General features: G+C 43.4%; 1 protein-coding gene across 1 annotated transcript; it reads left to right on the forward strand.

The window, feature by feature from the left end:
- The first annotated feature begins 3,050 nt into the window (after positions 1 to 3,050).
- Positions 3,051 to 13,861, forward strand: LOC110503500 (rho-related GTP-binding protein RhoU). Its single transcript, XM_021581838.3, has 3 exons — positions 3,051 to 3,525; positions 5,558 to 5,616; positions 11,363 to 13,861. Exons 1-3 carry the CDS (start codon positions 3,309 to 3,311, stop codon positions 11,816 to 11,818), a joined length of 732 nt encoding a protein of 243 aa, XP_021437513.2. The 5' UTR covers positions 3,051 to 3,308; the 3' UTR covers positions 11,819 to 13,861.
- The last annotated feature ends 2,656 nt before the right edge of the window (positions 13,862 to 16,517 follow it).

Genomic DNA, 16,517 nt, shown 5'->3' on the forward strand with positions numbered 1-16,517 from the left:
TTAATTAGGATTTCATCTGAGATTGAGGTCAAATGAATCTGGGTAATACAGTACTGAGTATTGACGGTTAAACCAGACTTCTGATGTTGGAGCACTGAAACAGTTCTATTAATCTCCTTCATTGCCAGCCAGAATATGGTTTGATAATGACAGGACAATTGTTATGGAAACAGAGGCACGCACATGTCCTTCTGGTAATGCATCGGAGGTGTTCATGCAAAGGAGTTGAAAAAATAAAAAGGGCTAGATGGACAATTTGAAGATCTATGGAGGGGTACTGTTACCCAAACATTGAACCCCAATCACCCACACAGAGGGTACCCTCGAGCCAAATCTCTCGTGGACAGATGCACGCAAACGTAGGACGGCATGGTTGAGTCTGCCAACTGACTTTGGAATGCGACGACAAACGAGGAACTTTGCTCCAGTGTGCCGATTTTAATTTTTTTTTAAATATCACCTGACAAATCAAGATTTCAGAAGGGGAGGGAACATTTGGCCCATGTTTGGGCTGAGAGTTTCGGTTTAGGGGGGGTGGAGACTTATCTTGTTAGTATCTTTTTCTCATACATCTCACCTCATCTCACCCAAGAACCTAAATGAGCATCTGACGCAATTCCGTGAGATTTTAGTTTTGGGGTTTCTGAGATTACGTCTAGCCTGAAAGGGTGTTCTGAGAGCGATGACTCAATGGGTGCCTTTCTATCAACAGTCCCATTAGTGCATGAACTGAATGACTTTGCTGGCTAACCAAACGTTAAACGACTTAAACGACGGCAGTCTCAGAGCGAAGTATGTGGCGGACATAGAGCAGTGGAACAATTCCGTTGGAGTCGTCCGGGAATGAATGACTAGCTAGATAACTGCTCCTAGACGTCTTCTGGAACAGGCCATTCACGTCGGACTGAAACTAAGGCTTTTTTTTTATTTTTTAGAGTCATTTCACAATCATTTACAATCATCATCGTCATCACTACCATTTCAGTACAAAGAAACACTTCAGATTATGCTGCCACAGAAATTCCCACCTCCTTACATCTATTGCCTTCGGGTTCTCACCACAGCCTGTCAGTGTGCTTTAGTAATAACCCGAGACCTGCTTTTGAATGGTACATTTCCCCCTGCCTTATTATTATTGTATGTTTTGACTGTGTGCCACAGCTCTTAATTGTAAGAGTTAGAATTAACTTTATCCCAGGACATGGTTCGATGATCTGGCCTGTTCGCCAACACTTGATGTCTCCCACCCTCCTATAGTATGTTGCACTGATCTCACTAGACGGGACTAGGGATGCCGGAAGCCCACGACAGACCTGAACCCTTGGTAGATTGGTAGATGGTGAATTGGAAGATGAGTGGTGAGATGGGTTATGGTTCGCAGGAAGACTTTATTGCACGACCCCTTAGAAGAGGCAAGGACACGAGAGCAAGTCTTAACAAACCTCAAATGAAATGTCATTACTTGTATTATGCATAGACCAACATGAATCATTTTGTATGATCAAAAAACAAATGGGTACCCAAACGTTGAATCTTGCAATAATATATATGTATATTAGGCAAAATCTTGAAAAATAAATCAACATTTTGACGGGAGTCTAGTGTTTGATTCCTTTCTGCGTTTCACACCACCGTGTGTGTGTGTGTGTGTGTGTGTGCGTGTGCGTGTGCGTGTGCGTGAGAGAGAGAAGACCGAGTTTTTTTAATGTAAACATTTTAAAGCTCAACTAAAAGGAAAGAAAAAGAGGTAGAGCATTTTGATGACTGGCTTTTTTACCACAGGGAGGCGACAAAAGCTAACGCATGTACTGCAACAGTCATACTGTGTCACAGATTCATCGTGAAGGTGTCACTCCATTTTGATTGATGTTTTGAACACGACACTTACACTTGATGGACAGCCAGTTGGGATACTGTGAAGTCGCCTTGATTGGCGCCTTGACAGTGACTCTGCAGAATTGAATATGCAGATATCCACGAGGCTGAGATATCTTTAGAATTGGTAAAGGGAAACCCCAATGGTAAAGTTAAACAGAAATGACGGAATCGACGGCAAATGCAGTACTGCCTGCTCAAGGCTCAAATATAGCGTTGTAGGCGACATAATTTATGGGCCTAGTCCAAACTCGACCATGGGCCTCACTGGAGTTTCAGTTTGTACTTTATTTAAAGGTCGGCACGTGACAGAAGGATATTGGGCCTTTTAAACTGGGCTTACCTTGACAAGTCTCGACATGCCCTGACCTCAAACGAGGTGTTATTAATGTGTATTAGGCCTAGTTTGTAGGCACATAGGCGTTTGTCTTTCTGTTGAATCTGTTCTCAATGTCGGCCATTTAAATAATATTGTATCAGCCTAAATCTGTCAAAGGTGTGCCACACTCCCTGTCAAACATGTTGAGTAGGTAGGGTGTCAAAGAAATGTCTCCTTTCACAACTAACTGCTTGACAACGCCAATTAGCCATGGGTAGGGCCAACATTTTTTTGTAGAATTATGTTTTGAGTTACTGGCCCTCCTTTGAAAGAGTTAGCAGGTAAATTCCCAAAGGGGCAATGCATGTCAAAGCTCTCCAAAGGTTGCCTTTCAAGTTTTTCTCTTCGTGTATAGGAACAGGGAATGGTGGGCTACACAAATGCATGTCTATTAATTATGTGAGGTGTTCAATATACTACATTTGAAGACAGAACACCAGGGTTCTCAAATTCTGAGCAGAAAAACACACATATATATACATACATATGATCATTTTCGCTGTTGGACATAAAAGACTAAAATCCTCATTAAATCAGCACAAAGTTATTTTAATTTAGGAAATCTGTTCCCAATTTATTTATAACTATGTTCAGGTCCCGACCATCCGCTCAAGGAAAAATCTGCCCAGGGCTGAATGTAATTGGGGACCCCTGCAGTACATAAACCTACAGGAACATGAATATGTTCATTTTGCCACTGACAGAAGGCGTGCCCATCAACTCACTTCCTTTCAAAGCGCAGTGGTGGAAGAGGGGAGGGAATAGTCAAATCATGCTTGAACTTATAAAGCAGACCCTCCTCCAACGTGTAACAGATTGGAGTATTCAAAACCTGAGAGAAGTGCCTGTTTTCAACTTTTTACACATACTGAGTGTTAGTTATTTGGAGAGCACAAGACTACTGCTTTGAATTCTAACAACAACAACAAAAAAACGACTATAGACCAACCTGTCTAATTGACAAATATATTATAGGCTACAGAACACATTTTCATGGTGCTCTCTTTATTTGCTCCTACTGGAGTAAGGAAAAGGTGTTCGTAACCAGTGCTGGATGTCACCTCCAGTTCTAATGGATTATAACCAGGCCATGGCTCCTCCAGTGCCGCCGCACAAACCCAAAACTACCCGGCCACTCGAGGCTCAGGAGCGGGTGTTGAAGTGCGTACTGCTCGGTGATGGAGCGGTTGGGAAGACCAGCCTAGTTGTCAGCTACACAACGAATGGCTATCCAACGAAGTACGTCCCCACTGCGTTTGATGACTTTTCAGGTGAGCCAGTTAAAACCATTTATTGTGGCACTATTCTTGGAAAAATAAATAATGATAGATTAGTCTCCTACAGACATCAAATCTGCAACTTCCCAGCCAGATAAAATAAACATAACATGTTTTCTGTTGCACATTGCTACGTTTTGATTTTGACTATGGGCCAACACCCATATATTGCACATTGCTACATTGTAAAAAAGCCTTAATTGACCATAGTGGACATCTGTTACATTGTAACGGGGAAATGTGCTGGCTCTGTCTTGCAGCCACCCATTCTGCGGAACGAATCACCTAACTTTTCTTGTGTCATTTTGCTGCCCTCGAGGCTAACAGCAGCGACCGTCTGTCTGCAGATATTTGTATTATTGCACACAAATTATGGGCCCTGGTCATTTTATACGCCCGGGCCTGTTGTAATTTCCAGTTGGCAGAATTCCATTTTCCAAAACGTAGCCACCAGCAAATGTTTGTCTAACGTACCGAATGGTTGAAAACTTAAACGGCATACTTGTTGAAACTAACCTCAGTTGGCAAGTGATGACAACGCCCGCCCGCACACACTGACGTTAGCGCGTCATTATCTCAGGAGAGGCCTATTCTTCCTTTTGAAGTTGTCGCTATAAACTTTGATCTCAGGAAACCTCCACCAAAACGCAATGTCTGAATGAATCTAAACTTACATGACATGATAACTTTAGGAGTCTAGGGAAGGCTTGATTAGGAAAATGTGACACCGTCTTTATGGCCCTTCAAAATGATAGATACAGCTGCCCTTACCTATCCGTTCATCAGGAATATACATCTATTATAACCATTCCATCATTCTAAACACCTAATTATACTTATGCCAAACACTATGGAAGGTTTTGAATTAGACTATTACATATTTTAATAGGCGTATACACACGAATACCCTTAGTATTCATCCCTCTCTCACTGCCCCCAGAAATCCAAGTAATAAGGCCTAAAATGAACAGAACATTCTTGTTGAACATGCTTCTCAGCAGGCAAGCATGGTTTTGGATTGCACAACTCTGGCCATTGTTGTCAGCCTTGACCTGAAAGCCGTCTCTCTGCTATGATGGAATGGACACATCTGTTGCAATGGCTCTGAGCAGAGATTGTCTTTCTCCCTCATGACAGAGAGGGATTGTGCAGTTTGGGGCCCCATTTGATGATGTCATTTATCCGTCCCTGGAATCAGAGCCCTCTTTTGAAAGCTGTTTTCTGGGCAGTTATGCAATTCCACAGGTGACACTTGGGGTAGAGGAAAGAGAGGGAGGAAGGGATGGAGAAAGAGAGAGGGAGGGCAGAGAGTTTGGGGCCCAAGTAGAATACGAGGCAGATCATATGTCAGGGATTGGGGAATGATTGCACAATAGGCGCTGGGTTTAATGAGGAGTAGTCCGATGCTGCTGCGGACTAGTCCCCACAGCTCTTTGATCAGGTGATGTGACCGTATATCCTGGGCGCCTTGTAAACACTTCCATAAGCTTCACCACATTGGGCTCTTTTGAAACATGGCCTATAATGAAACTGCTAGTGACATGACTCATAGCACTCTTCCAATCTGGAGAGAGCTATTGGGAGAGTCACTAAACAAACAAATCCGCTTAGGTTTCCTCTGTAGACAGCTTGGCAGGGCTTTCAAAGCTTGAAAGAACAGAATATGGTATGAAAGAGAGAAGTTATTGCCTTTACTTTAACTGGGCGAGTGGGTGGGCGAGACAAGACCGCCACTCTGAGTTAGGGGGATGGGTGAGCTTGCTGTTCACTGTGTCCAGGGGGTATGAAGTACGTCAAACCGGCTTGCCTTTGTTTTTCCCAGAGGATATTTTTGGTGGGCTGGCCTCTCATCTGTCAGGGGTCTCTTCCTTTCTGTGTGTGTGTATGTTTGTTTAAAGTGTCAGGTGGAGTAATGTGGAGGCAGATGGGACTATAGCCCCGCGCTGATTATTTTTTCTCTCTACCTCTCTCTCTACCTCTCTCTCTCTCGCTCTCTCTCACCCCCCCCCCCCCCCCCCCCCAACAGCGGTGGTGCAGGTGGATGGACACCCTGTGAGGCTACAGCTCTGTGACACTGCTGGACAGGTGAGAACCCTAGCAACACTCCACATACTACACACAGTATGCTTCGACCTATTGGTGCTGCGTTCACCCCTCTCTGTCACAGGCATGTATGCCCAGAGGAAAAATTATGCTGAGCACCACTGAACTTCCTCAACGGCCATTCTCCTTCTTCTGCTTGGTTCTCTGCTTGGTACATGTTACATGATTTTAGAGTCAGAGACGGTGTTGGCTTTTGTCTTGCATGTCGTCTTTGCTGGTGGGTATTGCTCAAGGCAGCATTCTGGGGCACCGTCTTATTTCCCAGGCTCTACCACTACTCTGTGGCAGCTGTGGGGCCCGCTGGTTCTCCTGAGAATGTCTCTCTAACACCCCCCCTAGAGAGAAATGAATTCCTGGGCTTTGCTGCCACTCTACATCTGAAGTGAGATCCAGGCAAATCCATTGGCATGGGGGTTGGGAGGGGGGATTTGGGAATGGTTAGAGGCGTTAGAACGGCGGGAACTCATTAGAACAGAACAGATCTGGGTTGAAGCCACATTGTGTGGCAACCGCTAGGAGGGAGGGAGACGACGCAATCGCAGAAAGTAGCTGTTAATGCATGTTTGTTTTTTTAATCTCGTTCTGCTCTCTTCCTCTTTTCCTCCCGCCCCCTTTCTCTGTAGTTCTGCAGGCATAGGCAGGCGCGGTTGGTGTAACTGAGAGTTGTGCGCCTGAGCTCTGAGCGTCATGCTAAGCCTTTTTAACATGGTGAGATTGTTCTAGAAAGACAACAGGTTGTGAAAGCCCTGGTGTTTTCTCTCTGGGCATGGGTGGTGTCGTAATTTCACTTCTATAGCTACAACCCAGCCCAGAGAGCATAGTTTAGTTTATTAGGATCCCCGTTAGCTACTGCACATGCAGCAGCTACTCTTCCTGGGGTCCACATATAACATATGAATACATGTCTTTTACTGTTCTGTACTTTGTCAAGAACTACATAACATATTACATTAAAACATTTTTATAGGAGAGACACCAAGAGACAACAAATATACTATTTACACACTTAATATATGCATATTCTTACATACAGTACAGTTAAATATGATCTTTATAAAGAGGAGAGGCACTGTGATATATAGTTTTTTATCTGTTTTTTTTAAAGCTAAATTTGCTTTTTGCCTGAGTAACCTCTTGTGGCAGAGCATTCCACGATGACATGAGTGACGCATTAAATCTGGTTTTGGTTTGGGTACCGTGAAGAATCACATATTGGCGTGTCTCGTGGGGTATCTATGTCTGTTTGAAGTGTATGCAAATAGATTTTACAAGTGGTTAGGCATTTTCAACACACAAATGTTTCTTAAAAAGACTAGCAGAGAATTAGTACATTTCTCCTCAACCCTCAACCATGAAAGACTATCATGCATGTTGTTCATGTACAGTTGAAGTCAGAAGTTTACATATACCATACATAGCCAAATACATTTCAATTCAGTTTTTCAAAATTCCTGACGTTTAATCCTAGTAAAAATTCCCTGTCTTAGGTCAGTTAGGGTCACCACTTTATTTTAAGAATGTGAAATGTCAAAATAATAGTAGAGAGAATGATTTCTTTCAGCTTGTATTTCTTTCATCACATTCCCAGTGGGTCAGAAGTTTACATACACTCAATTAGTATTTGGCTTTAAATTGTTTAACTTGGGTCAAACATTTTGGGTAGCCTTCCACAAGCTTCCTATAATAAGTTGAGTGAATTTTGGCCCATTCATCCTGACAGAGCTGGTGTAACTGAGTCAGGTTTGTAGACCTCCTCGCTCGCACACGCTTTTTCAGTTTTGCCCACAAATTTTCTATAGAATTGAGGTCAGGGCTTTGTGATGGCCACTCCAATACCTTGACTTTGTTGTCCTTAAGCCATTTTGCCACAACTTTAGAAGTATGCTTGGGGTCATTGTGCATTTGGAAGACCCATTTGCGACCAAGCTTTAACTTCCTGACTGATGTCTTGAGATGTTGCTTCTATATATCCACATACTTTTCCTCCCTCATGATGCAATCTATGTTGTGAAGTGCACCATCCCCTCCTGCAGCAAACCCCCACAACATGATGTTGCCACCCCCATGCTTCATGGTTGGGATGGTGTTCTTCGGCATGCAAGCCTCTCCTTTTTTCCTCCAAACATAACGATGGTCATTATGGCCAAACAGTTCTATTTTTGTTTCATCAGACCAGAGGACATTTCTCCAAAATGTACGATCTTTGTCCCCATGTGCAGTTGCAAACTGTAGTCTGGCTTTTTTATGGCGTGGCTTCTTCCTTGCTCAGCGGCCTTTCAGGTTATGTCGATATAGGACTTGTTTTACTGTGGATATAGATGATTTTGTACCTGTTTCCTCCAGCATCTTCACAAGGTCCTTTGCTGTTGTTCTGTGATTGATTTGCACTTTTCGGCACCAATGTACTTTTATCTCTAGGAGACGGAACGCGTCTCCTTCCTGAGCGGTATGACAGCTGTGTGGTCCCATGGTGTTTATACTTGCATACTATTGTTTGTACAGATGAACGTGGTACCTTCAGGCATTTGGAAATTGCTCTCAAGGATGAACCAAGCTTATGGAGGTCTACAAAAAAATTCTAAGGTCTTGGCTGATTTCTTTTGATTTTTCCTTGATGTCAAGCAAAGTGGCACTGAGTTTGAAGGTAGGACTTGAAATACATCCACAGGTACACCTCCAATTGACTCAAATTATGTCGATTAGCCTATCAGAAGCTTCTAAAGCCATGACATCATTCTCGGGAATGTTCCAAGCTGTTTAAAGGAACAGTCAACTTATTGTATGTAAACTTCTGACCCACTGGAATTGTGATACAGTGAATTATAAATGAAATAATCTGTCTGTAAACAATTGTTGGAAAAATGACTTGTGTCATGCACAAAGTAGATGTCCTAACCAACTTGCCAAAAGTATAGTTTGTTAACAAGACATTTGTGGAGTGGTTGAAAAACAAGTTTTAATGATTCCAACCTAAGTGTATGTAAACTTCCAACTTCAACTGTTAGTTCTGTGTGTGCAGTTAAGGGCAAGGCGTGCTGCTTTGTTTTGAGACAGCTGCAGCTTCTTTGCATCACCTAACCATATTAACGGACAGTAATCAAGATGGGACAAGAATCAAAGCCTGAACAACTAGTATAGTTGAAATGTGTCAAAAACGCAGAACATCTTTTTATAAGAGACATTCCTCTTCCCATCTTCACTACAATTTTGTCAATATGACTTGACCATGACAACTGATCATCCAATGTTACTCCTAGGAGTTCAGGTTTATGCACCACCACAGTTGAGGTTTAGGTCTAAGAGAATGCTTTTAATCAAATGCGTTACTTTTGGTTTTAGATGTATTTAAGACCAGTTTATTGTTAATCGCCCATTCTGACAATAAGGTAAGTCCTTATTAAGAGTCTCAGTGAGCTCACTGGCTGTAGGTGCTGATGTGTAGAGGGTGCAATCATCAGCAGACATAGTCATTTTAACTTCTTGTAAGACAAGTGGCAAATCATTTGTAGAAATAGAGAAGAGCAGTGGCCCAAGTCAACTGCCCTGAGGGATACCGCACGGTACATATCTGATGTTAGAGAATCTTCCATTGAAGAATACTCGCTAAGTTCTATTTGATAAGTAACTCTCCAACCATGTGACAGCAGGTGATGTAAAGCTATAACAAGTGAGTTTTTTTCAATAACAAATTATGATCAATAACACCAAAGACTGCACTGAAATCTAACAATACAGCTCCAACTATCATCTTATTAGCCGCTTATTTTAGCCAATCATCAGTCATCTGAGTCAGTGCAGTACAAGTTGAGTGCCCTTCCCTATATATATATAAAGTATAAAGTGAAGTTCACTAGCACCGCAGGGCACTGCCAGTACTGTAAACACAATCACAACATCCAAGTTGTTTTTCCTAAGAAGACTTGACTGTGTTTGGTTAAGTGTAGAGTTCACAACCATTGGAATGAACACAAGGCCCAAACACTTCCCAGCGTACATGCACTGTAGTGAACTCCTCACAGTCGTCTTAGGGCTGAATGGATCTGTTTACTTTGTACACAACTTCTAAATCCTCCACTCTCACAGCTACAGAAAGCTGGGGCAAACACATGCAAAGTCAACAAACACTTACTGTACATATATGCACTATCATAGCAGGAGAACAAATACCGCACCCTGAGAATGCCTGAGATAGCAACTGCTGCTATGGCTGTTAGGTCATTCTCATAAAACTGTAAAAAATTTAAAATTATAAACATTTTTCACAAAATGCCTTCTTGAATCACTGAGATTAGGATCTGTACTTATCTATTGCATAATTATTATGTTTTTTTGATCAGAAATGCCTTTTACCAACAAATTCACAAAATTCACCGTAACAGTTTTCGAAGTTCCTAAAAGTAATAAACAAATCTATATTTCGAATAATTCTTTTTTTAACATTGCTCCCCCCTAATGAAAATAAAGTTAGTTAAACATAACACTGAAAATAAAAATGTCTAATGAAATTATACAATTTGAGCTCTTTAACCATTTCGATAAAGAGAAAGCCAAGTGGGGTAAAGGGGGTGTTTGAGAATAATAACCTTTAATGAAAGCATATAAGCGAATACATTAACTTAACTTGTGCCCAGCTCAGGACCACTCCTCTAAATGATCCACCATGGGTGAATAAAACGTTATTTATTAAAAACGGATTGTAGTTTTTACAGGAACTTGAAAAAGTGGTGCGGTAATGAGACACTGTTTGTATGTAATAAATATTATACTTTTAATGTCAACTTCAACTAGTAAACCATTTTTATGATTTATTGACAAACTACAACAAACAAATTTTGTTTTATTCAAATAAGTTAAGATTTAACATTACCCCCAAAAAATTCCTCTGGATGCATTTCGGTAATGTGGAATTGGGGTGAATTAAAAAATATAAAAAAATCCGGCAGAAATTAAAAATGTATTTTATAATAAGACATGTTTCCAAAAACGAAACATCTTAGTCCTCAGAATGATAGTTGATTTTTGCAGAATGATAGTTGATTTCTGCAGATGCATCATGGTTATGTAACTCAATTTGCTACAGACATTTTATAACTGGTTTCCTGAGAATTGCCTTGTTAATTAAAAAAAGTCACTCCCCGCTCAGCAAGATTGATGCATTTTGTATGTTAGCCAATATCTCTGCGCCGTCACCTCAGTTTGCAAACACTAAATTTGAAAGTATGATTTGGAAAAGAAAAGTGTGGGAAAAGACTATTCCACTCAGAGGCTACTGAAAATAAAAAAAATACCTTTCCCTGTCAGGCTTCTGAAAAGGGTTAAAGAGAGAGGGATTTGTGTCAAGTTTCTGCCAGCCTTAATCTGTGTAATCAAGGATGTGAGAGGCCCTTGTTACCCAAGGCTCTGTGGCTCCACGGTGTTCATTTGGGAGATCAGTGTGATATGAAAGAGGAGGTTACTGCTCAATATAAACAGACTTCTCTCACACGGTTTGTTATGGAGAGATTATCACCACCCTTTATTTCCACTGACATTCTGCCTGCTTGTTTTGCATTGACCTATAAAGTGATTACTGCAATGTGTTGGTGTGAAACTGGTTTGTTTGTGTGTGAACCTTGAAGTGAAATACATCAGACAGTGGAGTTGGTAAAACTCTGCTACCTAGGGATTAGACCTTGATGGATTTTATATAACATCATCTTTCTCTCTCTTTCTCTCTCTCTCTCCTCAGGATGAATTCGATAAGCTCCGTCACTTCTGCTACTCGCGCACCGACGCCCTCCTCCTCTGCTTCAGCGTGGTCAGCCCTGCCTCCTTCCAGAACGTCTGGGAGAAGTGGGTCCCAGAGATCCGCCGGCGCTGCCCTCTCACGCCCATGCTGCTGGTGGGAACCCAGTGTGACCTGCGCGAGGACGTCAAGGTGCTGATCGAGCTGGCCCGGCGGAGGGAGAGGCCCGTGGCCGAGGTGGACGCCCGCGCCCTGGCGGACAAAGTGGGCGCCGTGGCGTACGTGGAGTGCTCGGCGCTAACCCAGAAGAACCTGAAGGAGGTGTTTGACGCGGCCATCGCCGTGGGGATGAAGCACGCCGATAGGAGGGCGCGGCGGGAGAGGAAGGTGCGCAGCACGGCCGATAAGATGAAGACACTGTCCAAGTCGTGGTGGAAGAAGTACGTCTGTATCCAGTAGAGAGAGAAAGAGGAGAGGGGTATCGACTAGGACTATGAAACTGGGACTGGAAACGTGTTCAGATGAGCCTATGTTGTTCATATAGATTGAAGGACTTCTGCTCCTCTCAGATGACCCCACGTTTTCAAAATTAGGGTTGCAAAATACCGGGAACTTTCAATAAATCCCCTGGTTTTCCCAAAATCCCATTTGGAGGATTCCCGAAATCAGAAGGGAATAAGCAGGGAATCCAGAATCTTCCAATTAGGATTTCTGGAAAACCAGGGAATTTATTAAAAGTTCAGGGAATTCTGCAACCCTAGTCAAAATGAATGGAGTGAGGGGATGGACTAGGGAGTGAGAGTGTCTCAAGTTGGAGGAGATCCACTGATTGGTTGTTTGCAAAGAGACTGACAGGACTGTGCTCCAACCACTCCCTGTCTTTTTGAGCTGGTCTGAACTCCTTTGAGCAGAGTGCTATCACAGAAGATCAAGGAGTAAAACCATCAACATGATTGACAATGCAATGGAGCAAAGAGCGAGTTGAACTCGGAGCAATAAGGACTTTTATATGAACTGATGGGTGGGGAGGGGAAAAGACTGGGATGTACTCTAATACACCACCCTTTAAAAAAAGATTTAAATACTATATCATGATGTGCTGCATAAAGTAGGTATCCCCCCATCATCATACCTGATATATGTTCACATCTTTTATGCGATCCACATGACTCTGTAATCAAACAGCCGATAGATCTCATTGGTAGAGCTAGACGGAAACAAACTGAGGGACTAACATGGCATTCAACTCAAACTCAAACCAAACGGCACTACGATATGAATACAGCTACAATACATTCATATCTACAATCGTACCAATTGAATTTACAGACAAGACTTTAGGGGCATTGATAAGGGACTTTTGCACCGATTCCACCTGGCCCTGGTCATCACTGTCAGCAGCATGACCTGGCCCCATGGTCCTCTGGTGGTGGTCACTCTGTCATTGCCAGTAAAAAGCCAGGAGTTGGAGGGTTAAGCCTGGTGTGTGTGCGTGTGTTTAGGGGGTGCATATTTATGTGTGTATGTGTTTAACCACATGACCGTCTGAGGTCCTTAGCCCAGGTTGTGTCTGTCTGTCTGCTGCAGCGCTACATTGTAAGTGTCTGTTGATACAGCTGCTGCCACTGTCAGCAGACCACACAGTGAGGGACTGGGCTCCCCAGACAGAAAAGAGCTCCTCATCAATACACATTAATGGTCAGACCTTAAAGAGCGCTCTCAACAATACACCCCCCCCCCCCCCCCCATTGATCTCCACTCAACCTACTTTAACTGGAGAACTCGGCGGTTTCCATCCAATAGCCACTCCTCAACTGATGGGAGTCTGTAAGCCGTTGAGAGCGTTGTCTCACTCTGCCGGAGTGAGGAGATTAGATTGAGGAACACAAGGTCATCGAGTGGTGCCACTGTAAATTGCACTTATCACGCTTAACCCAAATACTTTGTTGGAGTCGTGCCAATGATGCCATGCAATGGCCTTTGGACTGCACAGGGTCTGGTGCCTCTCTTTGTCATTCGAAACGTTTGATTTTCACCCTTCAGTGAGAGTCGCAAGGTCACTCCGCTGTTGATCACTACATTTTTGTAATTACAGAACTATATTGAGTTCACTGGCGCTCGTTCTCCTCTCCAGCAACCTCATGATAAACGGAGCGAATCGCCAACGAACCCAATCGTATTTGCTTCTTATTTTTCAGAAGCCTGTCTGTACGCTCTCTGTGTGTATCCCTTTATTTGGGGCATCAACTATAAAATGCACAGCCACTGATCAACCCTACAAGCAAATGTATGATAAATTAAATGTATATTTTGTCTAACAATATTGTTTTTTTTGCAAGGTAATTTTGTGTACATTTTGTTCTGTTTCCATCACCAACTATCCCTAAACACCCTAAATGGTGCCGAATGAGACAGAAGTGTTTCACTTGCAGTCTGATTACTGTCAAGGACTGTTTATAAAAGCAACAGAGATCTAAATAAATGTGAAATCTTAACAAAAAACATGCCGTGTATCTGTGTTTCTATACGTTTGCAGAGAGATATGCTATCTTTTACCCCGCGTGGAGTGTGTGAGGGATTGAATGAATCCTATCTCCCGTTGAGTCTAAAATGAATGCTGGTGACGCTCCGTGTGAGGTCAAAGGTAAAAACACTATGTAAATGTGTGTTGAGGAGCATTGTGTTCGTCAACATCAATCGCACCCTCACTGTTTCAAGAATGTGCTCGAGTTGTGGTGGATGATCATTGACAATCGTGTCTCTTACAGGAATGGCTCTTTTGGTTCTCCTGAAGGAAAAAAAACAACTCGCCTAAAAACTCTACAATATTATCCATGACAATCCATCAATACAACTGAACAGTTAGTAGTCATGTCAGTGTTTTTGTTGCGGCGTCTATTATAAAACGGAGGAGAATTGCGGTAGAATTGCAAGAAGAGAACGTCTTCCTCCACGTCGCCACGGTGGAGATAATGGGTCGACAATTACAGCTGGTTAGAGTCTGTTGTTAAGCTGTAATGATATCTTGAGAGTTGTTGTGTGTGGGCGGCAGTTGGGTGTGCGTACAGAGTCTGGTGACGGTGCGGGTGAAACGGAGGTAGGCGTTGGGCCAGTGGTTTAATTATAATGGTTACAATGGTTTCCTGGGAGCTGCACTGGTAGTTTGACACAAAGCTGTTGTTTTTTGTCTCTCTCAGAAGGAGCCATTGCATTGTGTCCTGCCTTTGGTAATGGTGATAAGCAGTATGGTAGAAACAAGGCAGTACTTATACTTAGCTGTCAAAATCTACCTTTGGGATATACTGTATAGCTAGACCTTTTCAGATAGGAATCCTGAATCCAAGTGTCGGTCACAGCGAAGAAAGAAAAAGGAAAAAGATTTACAGCGCAAGATGAAACACCCTTTCTGTTTTCAGATTTGACTGTTGTTGATTGATGGTGAGCAACTGTCCGATTTAGAAGACCTCTGAAGTATTGTGAGAGGAGAAAACATGTTCGGTGCCATCTGGAATGTCAATAAGTCAGACGTCATAAAAGGCCATGTACAGTGCCTTCGGAAAGTATTCAGACCCCTTGACTTTTTCCACATTTTGTTACGTTACGGCCTTATTCTAAAATGGATGAAATATAACAATTATCAGCAAATTACACACAATACCCCATAATGACAAAACATTTTTGCAATGTATGTATAACAAAACTAAAACAGAAATGCATTATTTACGTAATATTCAGACCCTTTGCAATGAGACTCTAAATTGAGCTCAGGTGCATCCTGTTTCCATTGATCCTCCTTGAGATGTTTCTGAAACTTGATTGGAGTCCACCTGTGGTAAATTCAGTTGATTGGACATTCATGTACATACAACCTCAATTGGGCCGACCAACCAGTGCTCCCGCACATTGGCTAACCGGGCTATCTGCATTGTGTCCCACCACCCGCCTACCCCTCTTTTACGTTACTGCTACTCTCTGTTCCATCATATATGCACAGTCACTTTAACCATATCTACAACCTCAATCTGTTATGGTGAGTGAATGAGGACCCAAAAGCGAACTAACTTAAACAGAGCTTCTTTAATAACCAAACATAGGTAGGCTCAGATAGACCGGCAGATTCCGACAGGACAGGACAAGGTTACAGCAAACATGACGATAGTCTGGCTCAGGCATGAAACACAACAAACAAGAATCCGACAAGGACAGGAACAGAAACAGAGAGAGATATAGGGACCTAATCAGAGGGAAAAAAGGAACAGGTGGGAAACGGGGTGAATGGGTAGTTAGAGGAGACAAGGAACAGCTGGGGGAAAGCGGGGGAGAAAAGGTAACCTAATAACGAGAGGGAGACAGGGTGAAGGGAAAGGACAGAGACAAGACACAACATGACAGTACATGACAGTACCCCCCCACTCACCGAGCGCCTCCTGGCGCACTCGAGGAGGAAACCTGGCGGCAACGGAGGAAATCCTCGATCAGCGCACGGTCCAGCACGTCCCGAGAGGGAACCCAACTCCTCTCCTCAGGACCGTACCCCTCCCAATCTACGAGGTACTGGTGACCACGGCCCCGAGGACGCATGTCCAAAATTCTACGGACCCTGTAGATGGGTGCGCCCTCGACAAGGATGGGGGGGGGGGGGGGAAGACGAGCGGGGGCGTGAAGGACGGGCTTGATGCAGGAGACAAGGAGACATGGAAGACCGGGTGGACGCGACGAAGGTATCGCGGAAGAAGAAGTCGAACTGCGACAGGATTAATGACCCGAGAAATACGGAACGGACCAATGAACCGCGGGGTCAACTTGCGAGAAGCCGTCTTAAGGGGAAGGTTCTGAGTGGAGAGCCAAACTCTCTGACCGCGACAATATCTAGGACTCTTAGTTCTACGCTTATTAGCAGCCCTCACAGTCTGCGTCCTATAACGGCAAAGTGCAGACCTGACCCTCTTCCAGGTGCGCTCGCAACGTTGGACAAAAGCCTGAGCGGAGGGGACGCTGGACTCGGCGAACTGAGATGAGAACAGCGGAGGCTGGTACCCGAGGCTACTCTGAAAAGGAGATAGCCCGGTCGCAGACGAAGGAAGCGAGTTGTGGGCGTATTCTGCCCAGGTTAGCTGTTCTGACCAAGACGCAGGGTTACGAAAAGAAAGACTGCGTA

Source organism: Oncorhynchus mykiss, chromosome 24, assembly GCF_057628025.1.
Source record: "Oncorhynchus mykiss isolate SJ-2025 chromosome 24, ASM5762802v1, whole genome shotgun sequence".
In the NCBI taxonomy this organism is placed as follows: domain Eukaryota; kingdom Metazoa; phylum Chordata; class Actinopteri; order Salmoniformes; family Salmonidae; genus Oncorhynchus; species Oncorhynchus mykiss.